We start from the raw sequence: 17,994 nt of genomic DNA on the forward strand, positions 1-17,994 counted from the left end.
AATATTATATTAGGGACAATTACTACTTTTACATGCCTCTGGTGGAAGTTCATTTCTGTTAAAGCTTTATCGGGGAGATAAATATATAAAAAAAAATACTGATTGTAGGGATTAAGATTACATTTAATATATACGAGCTTACCTTTATTTCTAGAGTTCTTCTCTTCACATTGTCGATTGTTTAGTTCTAGGTTTTACCCGGCGATATTAATCGGGTCGTTCCGGGTTTGATGACCCGAAGTCTTGTCCGGCCTTTCGGGTTTGCGTTCTGCTACCGGACTATCGGTAACCCGAAAAAATGCGAATTAAACATTTATTTAAGATGCATTTATTTTCACATGTATGTAACACCTCACCCGACCGTACGAAGACTTTCGTGCCTCGGGAGGCACGAAGGTTTAACAAAAGTTACAAGCCTGAAAGCTTAGCTGCTAGCCGAGGTAATCTCAACTAAATCTCATAAACTTCATGGATCTTTTATTTAAAACACTAAAAAGCTATAGTAAACGGATCACTAGCTTCCCTGAGTTTTAGTTATTAAAATTGCCGGCACCACTCGACAAACGTTCAAATTGCCACATCTTTCTAGGTTTAGTGTACTTTAAAACTATCTTTTAAGAAATATGGCATATTTTGTTCTAGTTATTGAAACTAGATTTTAAAATTACAGTATAGTAGTATAAAACATTCTAAAAATAAAAGTCGGCAACTAAAACTCGGTGAAGCTAGTGATCCGTTTACTATAGCTTTTTAACGTTTTAAATAAAAGATCTATAAAATTTATGAGATCTAGTTCAGATTGCCTCGGCTAGCAGCTAAGCTTTCAGGCTTGTAGCTTTTGTTGAACCTTCGTGCCTCGTGAGGCATGAAGGTTTTTGTATGGTCTGCGTGAGATGTAACACATGTTTTTATATATTTCTTAGAATATAATATTTATGGTAACTAATTTATCACATTATCTTATTTAGGGTTAAAAAGAGAAAGACTAGAAGTACTATGAAATGAATTAAAGTACCGAGTTCGTGCGTGCGAGTGTGCATGTGTAACTCGATCTTATGATAACCTACCGTTTGCCTTAAGCAACGATGTCTAAATAAAATCTATTATATCAGAGGCTTAGTTTCTAGCTGTGGCAACTTATACTAGATCTGGTGAACTCATAAACCTTTAGTTTAAAATATATAAAAAAAAGTTATAATGACTGATTTATTAGTTTCCTAACGTTTTAAATATTAAAAGTACCATNTTAAGCTGCCGAGAAACAAAGTGCAACTTTTTAAACCATAGGGTGACAAAGTGAAAATGCTTAAACCATAAAAGAATAATTTGAAGTTTACCCTAAAATAAAAGAGTAGTGCTAGCCAGAAATACAACTCACCTTGGATTGTAATTTGACAACTCCTATAACATCACCATTTTTTTTTTTCAATACAAAAAACCCAAATGGCTGGGAAACCTACAACACTTGAATGGAGGGTTGTAGGGATTATTTATTTTTTTCTATCTTATATTATTTTCTTTTCTAATAAATAAGACTAAACTATTTTTTCTCTCTAATATTTATATTATTATTAACAAATCTATTATTTTAGACAATTAAAATATAGTAATTTTATTAAGAGGTAATTGTTAAATAGTAGAAAAAAATGTAAAATAAATCTCCATAATAGACTCGTTGAAATTAAAATTCAATAAAGTTATTTTAATTATTTTTTAGTTATTTTTATGTATTTTTTTTATTTTTTGTGTCAAAATTAGTTGAATATATGCACGGCTATTTTTAACCAGCATTTTTTTAACAGTTTTTATATAAATTATAGATTAATTAGTTATACTGTAAGGAATAAAAAAAAAAAGAGAATAGTTCAGTTAAAAAAACCTTAATGCAGAATAATATAATTAAATCTATAACAACAGGAGCCATACACCCCACAGTTCAAGCAAATAAAGAAGCCCAAAGCAAAACTCAGATTAGACCACCACAATATCTTAACATAATTGATCATAGGTACCCTTCTCCCGAGCACTATGATCTAGCTAGGTTCGAATATTGCTTCTTAAAAGGAAAATAAAACAAGCATAATTAGATACAAAATAACTATGAGCTCGAATACTTGATGTTCAAAAGGTAGCTAGCTAGGGACCGGACAATTAATGCTCCTATACTTCATTAATTTGGTGCTATGATAACTGCATCTTGACCTGGTGAGGACACAAATGGTGTCGGCGGCATTGGCAAGTTCTGCGAATCGCCGATCAGCATCTGCACGACTCTCGTCATCGACGGCCGATCCCTCGGATCCCATTGTATGCACCACAACGCCACAATGGCGAGTTTCTTTGCGATCTCTATTTCGCTTGTATTTGCTATCTCTATCGCCGGCCCAATGTCTTGCCCATTCACTAGTTGATCATAAATCCACTCCGGAAAATAAAACTCACTTTGGTTCTCAATTCGAGGATCGGCGTTCCTCCTCCCGCCGACCATTTCCATCACCAGCATTCCGAAACTGTAGACGTCCGCTTTGTAAGACACTGCTCCGAAGTTTCTGGAATACATCTCCGGCGCGATGTAGCCCATCGTGCCCCTCGCCGCGGTCATCGTAACAATGCTTTGATCTCTCGAGCACAGCTTCGCGAGACCAAAGTCGGATATCTTAGGGTTGAAATTGCGATCCAACAAAATGTTGTGAGGCTTGATGTCAAAGTGCAGAATGCGTTGATTGCACCCTTGATGCAGATACTCGATCCCGCGAGCAATTCCTGTTGCGATCTCTAACAATTTCTCCATCTTTAGTGGCTCATGAAGGGCATTCCTACCTTTAGAGAAGATGTACTTTTCTAGTGACTCATTTGGCATGAACTCATATATAAGCGCATGTGTGGTTCCTTCCGAGCAAAATCCCAACAAGCGAACGACATTGAAATGGTGAATTCGTCCGATTGTCGCGACTTCGTTGGTGAACTCTCGACCGTCCCACTTCGATCTCGCGAGCATCTTTACCGCGACAGGAATTCCATTTGCTAACTCCCCCTTGTAGACGCTTCCGAAGCCACCTTGGCCCAGCTTATTCTTGAACCTTTTAGTAATCTTCTTGAGCTCCGAGAAGGTGTAGCGAGTCGGTTTTATGGCGTTGTACGACGCGAGGAATTTCTCCACCTTCAAACGTATTTCTTTTTCCCTTTTGGATTGTGTATAGAAGTAGACTAAGATTACAACAAGCAACAAAAGTATAACAAATGCGGCGGAAGATGTTGCTGCAGAGAGAATTCAAGAATCGCAATCAATTAATCATGCGTGAATATATGTGAATTATGAAAAAGAACTTAATTCGTAACTCATTCTAAGCGGATAAGCTTAAACCACGTGCAGCGTCGATGAAAATTTAAGATAAAGTGGAAGATCTTTCGCCGAAACAAAAATTTCAATAAGTTACGCACCGGCGATAAGCTTGATATTTGGACCTATGAAATGAATTGAAGAATAAGGAGTCAGTTGACGGCAATTAATTGGATGCAAAATAAGGTAACGGTGAATCGGAATGTATGTTACCTTGTCGGCAGAATGCTTGGTTGGTCGCCGAGCTAAATCCACAGTACTTTTTCGCCTTTTCGCATTGGACGCATTTATCAGTTATGGGAGGAACATGCCACCATAGCGTCACCTCGCCCTGCGCTATGAAATCGGCCACCTTTTCCTTGAAGTCGGCCGCCGTTTCCAGCCAAGTATAATCGTATTTGGTCGGACGTCGGAAGGGAATGCTAAGATCGGCTGCGATCACCCGACAATACGAAGGGAGACCAGAAGCATAAGTAAACGCGTCCACCAGATATACAAATTGCGATGCAGTGCTAAGGCAAGAGATAGGGCCGGCGGCATGATAGTCGTCCTCTGGTGTCCATTTTCTCGGGCAGCCTATCAAGCTGATAACCCAAATGTCGTCGTCTGGTGGATACCCTGACGACGTTAGATTGATGGATCCCGGTTGTCCCGTCAAGCCATGCAAACACGAACCTCCCAGCTTGATAGTTATTAGACCGTAACGGTAGTCGACCGTGGTCACATTGAAAGAGCCTGCATGTGGGAGCGCTAGCACGGTGTCCTTGCCCGAGCACGAGAGCTCCATTCCAGGAGCGCCACAGAGCAAAGGGCTCGAGTCGAGCCGGTACGGAAATCTGATCTCCGGGCCGCCTTCTGCGCACCGCGAAGCCGGGCATTTCTCGAAGAAATCGTCATCTGCATCATTTCCTGAGACAATTATGCTTCTCCCTGCAGCAACGAGAAAGAGCGCTAGGAGAATAGCAACAAGCCTAGGAGGCATTGCAAATCTGTGATGCAGGGAGCCTCCGAGGGAATTAGATGCTTGTTCCAACTAAATTAGTCAACCATTGGCTACACAGAACACGACAAGATTGGGATTCCATAACTAGACATCGTTAAAAAAAAAAGAAAAAAAAAAAAAGAAAAAAGAAAATCTAGGACACAAACACAACTAGACCAACAATAAAATAATATTTTTTAATGATGCGACTTTCAAATCGACGATCGGCTCCATTAGATTTTATCTACACTATTGAAAGTATTTGGAAACTAAATTTCATAATTTTTCAATATCATCCGACTAGTGATCAAAAGATTTCAAAATCGACAATTTTAATAGTCGATACGATGCGTTTGTGAATTTAACAGTGTAAAACAATCCAAATCTGATGAAATTTTTATAAAAAATTCTTTTCACTATTTAGAGTAAGATCAATACCTTTGATCTTAAATTCAAGTCTTTTATCACCATTTTTTATGATAATTTTATTTTTAGCCGTTCATTTTTAGACTACTCGTTTGATAGGTAAATGATGTTGAAAAATTATGAAATTTAGTTTTCAAATACTTTCAATAGTGTAGATCAACTCTAAAGGAGCCGCTTGTTGATTTGGAAGCTACATCATTGAAAACAATTTGGTAGCACAGAGGCCTCCGTGCTACCGATAGTATACCAGTCTAGCTCTCTCTCTCTCTCTCTCTCTCTCTCTCTCTCTCTATATATATATATATATTAAATATATATATATATATATATATAGTAAATATTTTTTAAATTTATTTCAAATCGGGATGCAAACGGCCGGATCTGGTGGCGGGAGGGTTCCCCTACCTCCCGCTCCGTTTCTTGTCGGGCGGAGCGGATTCAGGGCGGGTTATTTTTCATTTTATTTTTGGCTCCCACTTACCGTCTCATTCGAGGGTGTATTGAAGGAAGAAAATGGTCTATTTTTTAACAGATTAATTATAACCATTCGTTCTTATTTGAGATTTTTTTAATTAAGTGAACAGTACATTTTTCATTGATACAATCGTTTATTGGATTTATAGATGGATAAAAATATTATTTTTTTAACAGATTAATCATAACCATTCATTTTTATTTGAGATTTTTTTAATTAAGTGATTATATCCTGTCGTAGGAAATATAGGGAATATATATATATATATTTTTTGGATTCTTTTATAGATGGATAAGAATGTTATTTTTTAACAGATTAATCATAACCGTTTTTTCTTATTTGAGATTTTTTTAATTAACTGATCATATCCGTACGTAGAAAATATAGGAAATATTCTTTTATTCTTTTTGGATTCCGTCTATCATTATCGGAATTTCTAAACGCTTTTATATACTCTATATAGATATAGAGTAGGGCTACTATACTCTTATTAGTATAGAAGCCTTCGTACTCATAAGTTATTTTCGATGATAGAGCTTCCGAATCGACGATCTACTGAGTTAAATATGATATAGAGTATTTGAGACTTCTAGAAAATAAATTTTAAAATTTTCAAAATCATAATAAAGTCCATCAAGCGGGCATAAAATGAACGGTCAAAATCGAATGACGTCCTAAAAATGAATGATCGGATCCTTTAATTTAAGATCGGAGTTATTGATATTTATCTAGGTAGTGAATAGAAATTTCTATAAAAAATTTAATCAATTCCAATTTTTTTATACCGTTAAACTAGCAAGTATTCCATACTGGTCGTTAAAAATTGTCAATTTTGTGACATTTTGATCGTAAGGTAAATGATGTCGAAAAATTACAAAATTTAATTTCTAGAAGTTTTAAATTATGTAGATAACGTTTAACGGTATGGATCGTCGATTCGGAAGCTCTATCATCAAAAACGACTTATGAGTACGGGACGATCGTACTTTTAAAAGTATAGTAGCCGGAATATATATATATATATATATATATATATATATATATATATATAGATAAAACTAGGCTACTATGCTATAAGTAGCACCAAGTCATTTGGTGCTTACTAAGGTTTGGCATTGGATTTAGAGAATGTGTGGTTAGGATGATGTGGGACCTAGGGAGTGAGGTGGTTGCGTTGAATAGTATGATACGGCTGGGGAAATGATCAAAGTATAGATCTAACGGTGGAAATTGGTAGCACAAGTGCTTCGTGCTATTAATGCCATAGTAGCGGATATTTTATATATATATATATACTATATATATATATAATATATATATATATATATATATATTATGTTTATATAGTATAAAATTATTGAGGTTCTATGCTTTTAAAAGTTACCTGTTATTAGTGATTGTAATTTTTAGCTATTGATTAAAGAGTGTGGTTGGATAATGTTTGCCGCTTTAGGAATTGAGGGGGTGTTTATTGAATAATATATTAAGGATGAGCAATAATAAAGCAATATACGGACTAGTAGAAAATTTACAAGTACAAGGTGCTTGTGGCTTTTCAAATACCAGAGCCGGAATTATATTATATTATATATATATATTATATATATATTATATATAATATATATATTATAATATTATATATATATTATCTAAATAGTAAATAAATTCTTAATTTTATTGCCCTCGTAAGTTGGTGCGATGGATTGGAAATTTTGTTACCCGATCCTGTCATAAGGTATGAATTTCTTGATTAACACATCACACAATATTAAACCTAATTTTTTATATAGATGTAGCTAATGTTATTGAATTTTATATTATAAAAAATTAGTTAAATTTTGGTAATGAATTTCTGTAATTAACAACGGCATTTTAATATCTAATGATTATTAAACTAGCTTAAATAAGTATAGATTTTTTTTTAAAGGTATTTTATTTATACATATATCAATATTATATATCTTATATGTAACTTAGATTTTGAATTTTAAAGAATTAATCAAATATTGTGGTGTATAGGAGCTAGAGATCAACTGCGTGTAGGAAAAATATTTTTTTATTACTGGCTTAATTACACTATACTATACTGTACTTTACAATTTTTTTTCACCTTTTATATTACACTATTTTTCGCATTTTTTTCAAAGGCACCATTCAACTATCCATTTTTTTTTTCCCAATCCCCGCTATAAGGGCTATTTGGTTCGTCAAAAAAGTACGAAAACAAGCTTAATTCCAAGGAAAAGAAATTCATGCAAAACTTCTTTTTCAATTTTTCTAGGAAAACAAAAACACCAATTTTTCATAAAATATGAAAAAAAAAATTTATAAAATCTTGTTTCCCTTAGAACTAAACGGGCAGCATGGAATAAATTTATAATTTTATGTGAAAGCTGTTAAATATACTAGTACTAGTTAAAAGTGGTAGAGCATATATTTAATTTATTTTGATATAAAAAATAAAAAATAATAATAATAAATTAAAAATAACTTGATAGAAACAATGAGTCTATCATGCTAATTTATTTACCTTTCTTTTACTATTTAACTAGTATCTCTTAATAAAGTTATTAGATTTTGTCTAAAATAATATATTTGTTTACAGTAATGCAAAAGATTAACGAGAAAAAAAATAATTTACTAATATTATATATGAAAAAAATAATATATTACAAAGTAAAAAAATAAAAGTAAATCTAAAATATAGTGTGGAGATTGATAAAATATATAATACAATGGTATTTGTGAAAAAAAAAAAAGTATAATATTGCCAATAAAAATAACACTAAAGTATAAATAGTCTAGTAGAATCTAATTAAACCTAGCTCTTTTATTATTTAATAAACTTCGAACTCTAGTTCCTAGGTCCTATGCTCTCTGTGTTTTTTTTTTTCATTTTTTGTTATTGTTGTTGTTGTTGTTGTTGTTGTTTTTTATTTTTTAGTTTAAATTTTCGGATGTGGAGAGGACAGGCGTGGTTAATTCTTGTCTAGCATGTTTGATTTGGTAAAATGTGGCGCCCATTGACTATGTTTTGATTTGGTAAAATGTGGCGCCCATTGACTATGTGATGAGGGTCTCCTTCATGCCATTATTATTGCTCTTCTTGGAAAAATAACTGCGACGTCCCAACTTTTCAGAAGGTCATCAATTCTATAACTATTTCTGTCCTAACACGCTCCCCGACTTTCTAGAATGTTACCCATCCTAGAATTACTCATGTCTTAACACGCTTAACTCTCTCAACCTCTTAAGTCTAGATACCGTCCAAAATATTTTAGCCGGATTGAAAATTTAGTCCTATTATATCTCATATAGAGAACTATCTGGAGTCTCACAATAGCTTTGTGACAAGAAGTGGGGCCTATTTTGACGAGTCTCTTCAGAATTCTTAATGGCCTTCAAAGACTTTCTCGACCTAGTGCCAAAACAAATATGCATGTAATTACTGCCGACATTCGTTAGAAATTTATTTGATTCTTGGTTCTAAAATGGGCCATTGTTTCAACAATTTGTGGTCTAAAATATATTTGAAAGTAGTTAGGAATAAAAATAACATGGAGAGCAATATACTGACTATACGTAACGCAAGTGGCAAAGAACTTGGTGGTTGGTATCTGAGGTCCCAAAAACGCGTGATATCTAGCGATCTGTCTGTTGAATTTTCGAACGGACTGCACCAGTGTGTTCAGTACGACCGAGGCATTGCGATTTTGTTTCACTCGATATGGTAGCCGATTTGCGACGAAATCCATATTCTCTCCAATTTTTCATACACCACACATAGACATATGTGTAAACCCAATAAACCTTAAATTCAAATTTGAATTTGAATTTCCTACCACTAGTAGGTACCTGAAACATCCTTCACCCTACTCCAGGTCACATGCACAGAGTACGAGGAGTTTTATAATGCAATAAGAGTAAAGAACGAAAACCCTCTTTTTGATAAAAATATCTTTTTCTCAAAAATCGTGCATCAAAATCCAAATCCGTCGGTGCCATTAGGTCCAAGACAGTCGAACTGTTGAAAACGAGCTATTGGATCACTATAAATGGAGTCCAATATGCACAAAAAGCCATCTTCACTCATTGGCTTCTCCGAAAAATCGGAGTTACTATTCACTCTGAGTGATTAGTAAAGATTGCGTAACTTCTTCATCCTAACTCATTTTCTTCTGAAATTTGACGAGTATTTATGTAATTAAATTAAAAACAAAAATATCGTCAACAAACAGTTTAGCTATACAGTCAAAATCTCAGTCCTTACAAAAAATACAAAGCTTGACTAGTTGCTCATGTATTCACACAATAGTACAGACTAGATTACAATGAGACATTTAGTCTAATGGCCAAGATCATGTCTATACAGGTGCTAATAGCACTTGCTGCTAGCGAATCATGGAAGTTGTGGCAAATAAACATTAAGAATGCATTCTCGTGTGAAGAAATCGATTGAAACATATATATGGAGTAACTGAGGGGCTTCGAAAGTAAAGACTTTCTCCTCAACACGTATGCAAAGAAAAGCTCTCCATGGATTGAAGTAAGTATTAAGAGCATGGTATAGTAAAATAGTTGAGTTCTTAGTGCAAGTGGATAGCAGGCTAAGCTCACAGACTCAAGTATATTCGTCAAAAAAGCAGCGTAAGAAGATATCCATGCTAGTCTATGTAGATGACTTAGTCACTAGAGATGGTTCAAGAGGAGATGAATAGTATGAGGGAAAAATCTATCTGAGTTAATCACTAGAGATGGAAGAGCAAGTAACAGATATATTCACCAAATGATTCAGCACCATCAAGTTTGAGGACTACTGAATGCAATTGGGAGTGATTAGTAGAATAATGCTAACTAAGATGGAGTTCAGCCTTAATGGGGAGTATAAAAGAAGAACCGCTGCTCCTCCCTCCTCCCCTTTCTCTTTCTCCTCTCTCTCTCTCTCATTTTCTTCTCTCTATTTTTGTCCCATTTCCTCTATTTCTTTTCTCTGAAACAGAGAGTTTTCTAGAGAGAGCTCTAAGCCCACATAGACTTTATTAAGTCAATTGAATCAACCTAGTGGGCCTATAAATAGGTGTGAGGTCCCCACACCAAGGTAATTTGTGGAGAAGAAGTTAGTGTAGAGAGTGAGGGAGTAGAGGAGAGATAGTTTAGTGTGTTGGTGTGTGTGGTGGGTCTGTGTGTGAGCTTTTTGGGTGCGTGAGTAAAAATGTGCTGAGTCCACTACAAAATAAGTGTTGTGTGTGAAAGGCTGGTAAAAGTATATATATTTGTATTAATAAAAATTTTATAGTTATTCTTGGTATGCCGATTCTCTACATTAGCAACCAAACAAAAGAAAGAAGTTTTCTATGATTTTCCAATTAGTTTTCTATATTTTTTTCTTTTTGTTTTTTAAAACTTCTACTCGGGGTCCTCCAAATCTAAAAGCAAAGATAAAGAGAAATATAAAATTAATTAAATTAACAATATAAAATTATAAATAAAGACTAACAGTTTGTGTACTAATTTATCTTTATTTATGTTTCCTTTTTGCTTCAATAAGAATGTTATATTAATAGCAGCTAAAAAGATTGGTGTGCCTTATCAAAGCATAACGTTAATTAATTTGTGCATGTGGTACATACCTCAATTCAAAAATATTTATCTTGCATCTAGTTTATTAATTATCATATTCGGTAGACTAACTAGCAAATGACAGAATAGACCAATTTGCTATACTGATAGAAGTTCAAGAAGCAATAAACAAAGAAAAAAGGTCTTCAAGCAAAACTCTCATGAAGATTTCGGGGCGCTAACACTGCACTTTAATATAAACCCCATTCATATATGCAACTATAGATAGATGATATATAGATAACCCTCAACTAAGTTACTAGCCATGGAATGCACTGAAAATCATTGGCATATAACTTCGTTGCTCCACACAACAGCAAACTTAGCTTTGAGTAACTGAACTAACAAATTTTACTTCTCTTCTATTATTGATCTGAATTTGAATAGTCTTCCTGCTCGGAAATGATCGATAGTTCTATAGAAATGGATTGCATGGAAGATTGCCTTGCGGAGATTGGGTGTGAGGATGCAAAGAAGGGCCTTGGCGGCATTTGCAAGTTATCCGTATCCCCTTCCAACATCTCTACAACTTTGTCCATAGTTGGGCGATTTGATGATTTCATCTGAATGCACCACAACCCCACTTTACATAGCTTTCTTTCTACTTCATAAATCTCAATATTGTTATTTATTTCAATCATCCCATTATTCTTTGTAAGTTGGTCGTAGATCCAAGAAGGATAGTAAACTTGGCTTGTATTTTCCATCATCCCGTCCACATTCCTTCTGCCTCCCGCCATCTCCAATAATAGCATTCCAAAACTGTAGACGTCAGATTTGTCAGATACAATCCCAAAGTTCCTCGATACCAATTCTGGAGCAATATATCCAATGGTTCCTCTTGCTGCACTAACAGAAACAAGATTATAATCCTTTGGGTACAACTTTGCAAGTCCGAAATCTGAAACCTTTGGGTTGAAATGCTGGTCTAGGAGAATATTGTGTGGTTTGATGTCGAAATGTAAAATCTGCATGTCACATCCTCGATGCAAATAATCAATACCCCGAGCCACCCCAAGTGCTATTTCATTGAGCTTATCCCAGGAAAAGGGCCTATTACTAGTTCCTCTTGCCGAGAAGATATACTTGTCTAATGATCCTTTAGGCATGTACTCGTAAACAAGAGCCCTCTTTGATCCTTCTGAGCAAAAGCCAAAAAGCCGCACTATATTTACATGGTGAATCCTACCAATTGTTGAGACCTCATTGATGAAGTCTTCTCCATTGAATTGAGAATTTCCAAGCATCTTGATGGCAACATGTTGGCCACTTAAGAGTGTGCCTCTAAAGACCGACCCAAATCCTCCTTGTCCTAGCTTCTCTCGAAAGTGGTCCGTGATTGCAATGATATCAGTGTAGGAATATCTCGTAGGTGAGAGCATTTGCTGGTCTTGGAGAAACTTTTCTACAAGGTCGATGGACACATGACTGCTCCATAACTTATAAGCTATTAGAGTGAGAAGCGAAATTGGTGCGAAAACGAACCTCCCTAAAATCCATAATACTGAAAAAAAAAATTCACATATTAGTTGATTAGAGAGGAGGGAAAAAGAAAAAGAAAAAAAAAAGAACAGTTTGTCGCTTGTCGCTAAATCATTTGGTAGGTTTACCTAGTAAAAGCTGCACAATCTGTATTACAACAACCACAGTGACTGCATAGCGAAAGTAGTGATTGTTGAGGAACATTTTGTTCATACTGTGCACGAAATAGTCCTCACTTTCAAACAAAGCGTATGGAATGGAGAGACGCCCTTTATTGTTGACAACATTGGCAAAATTGCTGCAAATAATGTAATTATGATGTGTTATGCTGGTTCGTGCGGATGAAAATTAATTATGTATATTTTAGGATAATTTTATCTTGTTTTTGTTTTCATTCATGAAGACGAAATTTGAACTCTGAAAGAAAATGAAGCTATGCCTGGTTAAGTAGTTGTTGCTATTACATAAAAACAAGCGGTTAAATAACCAGTGAACAAGACAAAGAATATAATGACTTGAAACTTGTCGATCACTAAGTAAACGATATCGAAAAATCGTAAAATTTATTTTCTACATACTTCAAATATGCTAGATCAAATTTATCGGAGCCGATCGTCGATTCGGAAGCTCCATCATCGAAAACAGCTCAGGAGCACGAAGGACACTGTGCTCCTGAGAGCACACAAGACCTACTCTCTCTCTCTCTCTCTCTCTCTCTCTCTCTCTCTCTCTATATATATATATATATGCCCTTTAATTATTTTCACCCGTTAGATTATACCATTAAACCAATCAGGCACCCACTCAACCCTAAGGGATTACTATCATCCTAACCGCACATACTTTCATCCAACGGCCAAAAACTCAATAGTACTAAGCGTTTGGTACTATTAATAGTATAGTAGCATAATTCTATATATATATATATATATATATATATATATATATATATATATATAATAACCACTTTTTTGATCGCTTGAGCTTTTGAAGAATAAAATATTTATTTTATATAATTTAATTTGATATGAGAGTATTAAATTGTGAGTTCCAATCTGGCTTGACTCTAAGCTTTGGGTATCAAAAATTTTCAAGCCCAGATATGAGAAAAGATATTGAATATATAAAAAAATATTAGGTTTGATTATGCTGTAATATGCTAGACTTTATACGTTTTTTTCATTTTTTATTTTGTACATTTTTTGTTCAAACACATCACTCAACGATCTTTTTTTTTTTTTTTTTTCCTTCCGAATACACATCACTCAACTCTCCTTTTTTGTTGAAATAAGCAATAAATTTATAATTTTGAATAAAAGCTATTTAAACATATTGATTGAAAATGGTAGCACATTTTATTAAGATTATTTTAACACAAAAAAATAAAAACATAATATATAAACGACAAAAAATAGTTAAAAATAATTTAATAAAAATATTCAATGAGTCTATCATGGAGATTTATTTATATATTTTTCTACCATTTAATTAATGCTTCGTAATAAACTATTCTTGATGCTTCTTAATAATTTTATATTTTTTTCTAGCTAACATTTAATACTTTTGTCTGTCATTTAATTAATGCTTCTATTGTCTAAAATAATAATGTAGATTTATTAATGATATTGTAATGATTGACGAGAAAAAAAATAGTTTAATAACTTTTAAGACAAAAGAAAAAATTACAAAAATAAATTAAAAGAAAATTAAATCTAAAATACAGTGTAGATCAAGGCGATAAAATATAATAAAATAATTGTGTATTTGAAAAAATAATTAGTAAAATGTAAAAGTGAAAAAAAAAATCTATAAATTAAGTACAAAGTTGTAGAGTTTAATTAATCCAAGATATTATAAACATCGTTCGATCTCTTGTAACTTAATTCTTTCTTTGGAGAATAATAATTGTTTCGTATAATGTAATTAATGGCTCCTGTCGCAGCATTTGGTATATATTGAAAAACTATCTTATAACTAAAAAATTTCCTAAAACTCAAAAGTAAATTTGAAACTGCATGGTAGGCTTGGTAGCAAATTTAGTGAATTGATACTGGTGAACTCTAATTTATACATGGTACGTAGTGTTTCGTACCTTTTTGCTTCTTCCAAGTATCTACGAATCACTGCAAATGCTGGTTCAGGGCCTACGTCCCAGGAAAGCATGAATCCCTCCTTCAAGAGCTCAGAAATATTGGCGGTGGTCTGGTCCGTGAACTGATCGGCGAGCACCGGAATATTGGTCAGAAATGCACATGAGGGCCCAATAGAAACCACAGAAGATGGGAACATATCATCTGCTATGTAGACAAATGAGTTGTTACTGCTTAGGCAAGGCACGCGCTGGTACCAGCCGTTTTGAACCGGCCTCGTGCAATTCACGAAGAAAGCCCCCCATTCTCCGACGTTGCGATACAATTCTGAAAAGTCAGGCGGTGGAGATTGGAGTGGAAGAAGGCAATATCTATCGCCATCTACAAACATAGGATCAACCACGCTGATAGTCTGGTTGGCGTACGAGATGTCGGTCACGTAGTACTTTGCCGACCCCAGCTCCAGCATAGGTTTGCCGCCGTCGCAGAGAAGCTCGTAACCTGGGGATCCGCATCCCGGCGGATCGCTCTTCAAACGGAAAGGATAGCCGATGTCGTGGAGATGCCCGCACGACGAAGAACAGCTGACGTGATTCTTGCGGCCTTCTGCAACGCCGACACAAGTGAGGAGGAGGAGGAGGAGGAGGAGGCATGACAGTCGAAGAAGAGAGAGCCTTTCCACCATGATCGAGTGCTGCTTCTTGTTTCCCTCACGAGTGATTACAGGTCGATTAGATCTCCTCATAGTTGCCCTTGTAGATTTGATGTTCTTACAATGCATTTTTGCATCTTTCTTGACTTTTAGATGGCAAGGGTCCATTAATTTATTTATTAATGCAAGCGAAGATGCGGAGAATACGTACAGCACCACCACTTAGAATTAGTCTCATCTATAAAGTTGAAACGTGTACTAAAAACAAAAAAAGAGGCAAATAAAAACACAACCAATTAATTCTATGGTGAACACTAGTGGGGCCTGTGACTCGACAATTGAGTGATCGATGAGGACCATTTGGCATCAGTCAAACTAAGTAGTGTACGCTCCGATTAATTTGCAGAAAATTAATTATCAAAAGGTTAGGCTAATCAATTTCAAAGGGACAACATAATAGTGATGACTATGTATTTGCATTAATCCTAACAAAAAGTATATATTCTCTGATAGTAAAACCATACAAACTTATTTAAGCTATAAACCATTTTGAGTAAGCTATCTAACATTTTAACTTGTTTAACTTGAGCCAGTCAACGACACATTAATGACTTCAAAATTTTAATTCATTGTTTATCTTTACAAATTTAAAGTATATTCATGAAATTTTCATGACCATAAATTTATTAACAAGTAATTAACATAAATTTTAAAATTAAAATACTGTTAGCTGATTTAAATCAAATAAAACTTTTCAAACAATTATATATATTTGATATTAAAAAATTTTTAATTTGAATTTTTTTTTTCCTTCCCAATGGAGGGGAAATTGGGTTCTCTTCCTCTTTAGGGAACCCCTTAGGACCTGGTTCTAAAAGGGGGACGAGTTTTAAAATTTAAAAAGTGCAGTGGACCATGGGCCCTTTCTCCTTCGGAACCTGATCGTCCGCACGACCCACATTACACTCCTAATCTAGAGCATACATGGAGATGATTAAATTAATAATTTAGAATTCTTATATGTAAAAGGTGGATTTAAAGGATGCATACATTTAAATTAAGTTCGTATATATATATGATTATAATTGCAGAGACTAGCTCAAGTAAAGGACTCAGTATCATAATAAATTTAAGCACTCAATCTCAACTGTTCATCACTACTTTAAAAATTAGCAGAATCCACCCTAAATGTATTAATCTTAGAATTAATTTCATATGTACCCTACAAATTTAAAAAAATAATAATGGCCCTCTGTGAATTTGCAATATCATATGTGTCCTGGTAAGTATTTAGATTGTTTGAGAAATATCTCCTGAGTCACAAACTAGAGATGCAGTACAGATTAACAATTGAAATGACAATTGAGTCCTTAACTGTTCATTCCTGTTAGGGGTGGAACTGGGCCAGTTGGACCGGGCACTACAACAAAAACGGTCTATAGCGACACTTTTAAATGTAGGTATATGTCAAAAAAATACTGCTAGCTAAAATTACCGACATTTTTAAAAAGTGCTGCTATATGTGGGGTCGCTAGGTATATAGTGACAGTTAAAGAGTGTTGCTATAACCTAAAAGAGTGCTGCTAATTTACCAATACTTATTTAAGCATTTAGCAACCGCCGAAACTCTATCTCGTTGGCTGCGGTGGCGAAGGAGAACGACAGGAAATGCTCTTCGTCTAGAATTTCAGTGGATTGACTGAAGAGAGATGAAAAGATGGCAATTGATTTTTCTTTTTTTTTTTCTATTCTGTTTGTAATCGGGCCAAATGGACTGGGTGTGGTGGGTTGAGTAGAGTAATCTTTTATTTTTTGTTGGATTGGGCTTTATAATTAGGCATTAGTAGATGTTTTTTTTAAGTTTTAGCATAAATGGGACATTTACTCAAAAGTGTCCCAAACATGTGTCCCTATAACCTAATTCTGTTATAGTGAGGCCTCATTTGGGTTTTTTTTCGCGTACTTGAAAAACAATATTGGGCTTGGGCCGGACTAAAAAATTTAGACCCAAAATAATTTAGGGCCTAATTACGCTGATTATAACATAAGATTCTTTTCATATTATTGTACACATATTCATATATAATTCGACTTATGTATAATTTATTTAAAATACGGGGCGTAAATTAAAAAGTGCATTGAACCTGGTCGTCCACTCTAGCACGACACACATCGCACTCCTAATCCAGAGCATATATGGAGATGAGCAAATTGATTTTTAACAATATTTATACATAAAAAGTGGATTTTAAAGGTTGCACACATTTAATTTAAGTAAAGGGTGTAATGCTGTAATAAATTTGAAGGCTCAATCCCAATTGTTCATCACTACTTACGCGTGTTTGCGTAGGCATGCGTGTGCGCGCGCGCACACAAACACATAAATAACTAGCATACATGCATAGTATTCGAATACTTATTCTATTATTACACTATTTAACCAATGGTATTTATAATATAAGATCCTTTATATATTATTGTACACCTATTTATAAAACTAGGCTGGAATACTATCAATAGCACCAAGTTATTAGTGCTGTTGAATTTTTAGCCCTTGGATTGAGAAATATGCGGTTAGGATGATGTGGGCCCTCTAAGGTTGAGTGGGTGGTTGGTTGAATAGTATAATCTAACGGGTAAAAATAATCAAAGGGATTAATCTAACGGCAGGAAACTTGATAGCACCAAGTGTTTGGTGTTATCGATAGCATAGCAGCCGAACTCCCTATTTATATATACTTCTATTCGTGTAGAATTTATTTAAAATTTGCTTTTGTGTTTGGGTCAGGCTTTACTTCTTCAAGTTTTGGGCTGGGTCTGGAGCCCACTCAAGTGATTTGGGCCCTGCTGGACTAAGGGTGGCTTTATTCGAATACTTTTCTCAACAACTCTTTTTCTTTTTTTTTTCTTGGTCATGATGATTTAGCT

The 17,994-nt window shown here is 34.5% G+C and overlaps 2 protein-coding genes across 2 annotated transcripts; both read right to left on the reverse strand.

Annotated features, from left to right (window-relative positions):
* Positions 1-1,945: 1,945 nt before the first annotated feature.
* Positions 1,946-4,332, reverse strand: LOC109705930 (rust resistance kinase Lr10-like). The gene is made up of 3 exons (XM_020226714.1): positions 3,554-4,332; positions 3,442-3,465; positions 1,946-3,258 (listed from the first exon to the last, which is right to left on the reverse strand). The coding sequence occupies exons 1-3, from the start codon at positions 4,320-4,322 to the stop codon at positions 2,171-2,173; spliced, it is 1,881 nt and encodes a 626-aa protein (XP_020082303.1). The 5' UTR covers positions 4,323-4,332; the 3' UTR covers positions 1,946-2,170.
* A 6,526-nt stretch (positions 4,333-10,858) lies between these two features.
* Positions 10,859-15,251, reverse strand: LOC109705926 (LEAF RUST 10 DISEASE-RESISTANCE LOCUS RECEPTOR-LIKE PROTEIN KINASE-like 2.5). The gene is made up of 3 exons (XM_020226713.1): positions 14,417-15,251; positions 12,453-12,622; positions 10,859-12,346 (listed from the first exon to the last, which is right to left on the reverse strand). The coding sequence occupies exons 1-3, from the start codon at positions 15,232-15,234 to the stop codon at positions 11,208-11,210; spliced, it is 2,127 nt and encodes a 708-aa protein (XP_020082302.1). The 5' UTR covers positions 15,235-15,251; the 3' UTR covers positions 10,859-11,207.
* Positions 15,252-17,994: the final 2,743 nt, after the last annotated feature.

Source organism: Ananas comosus, unplaced genomic scaffold (assembly GCF_001540865.1).
Source record: "Ananas comosus cultivar F153 unplaced genomic scaffold, ASM154086v1, whole genome shotgun sequence".
NCBI classification, from domain to species: Eukaryota; Viridiplantae; Streptophyta; class Magnoliopsida; order Poales; family Bromeliaceae; genus Ananas; species Ananas comosus.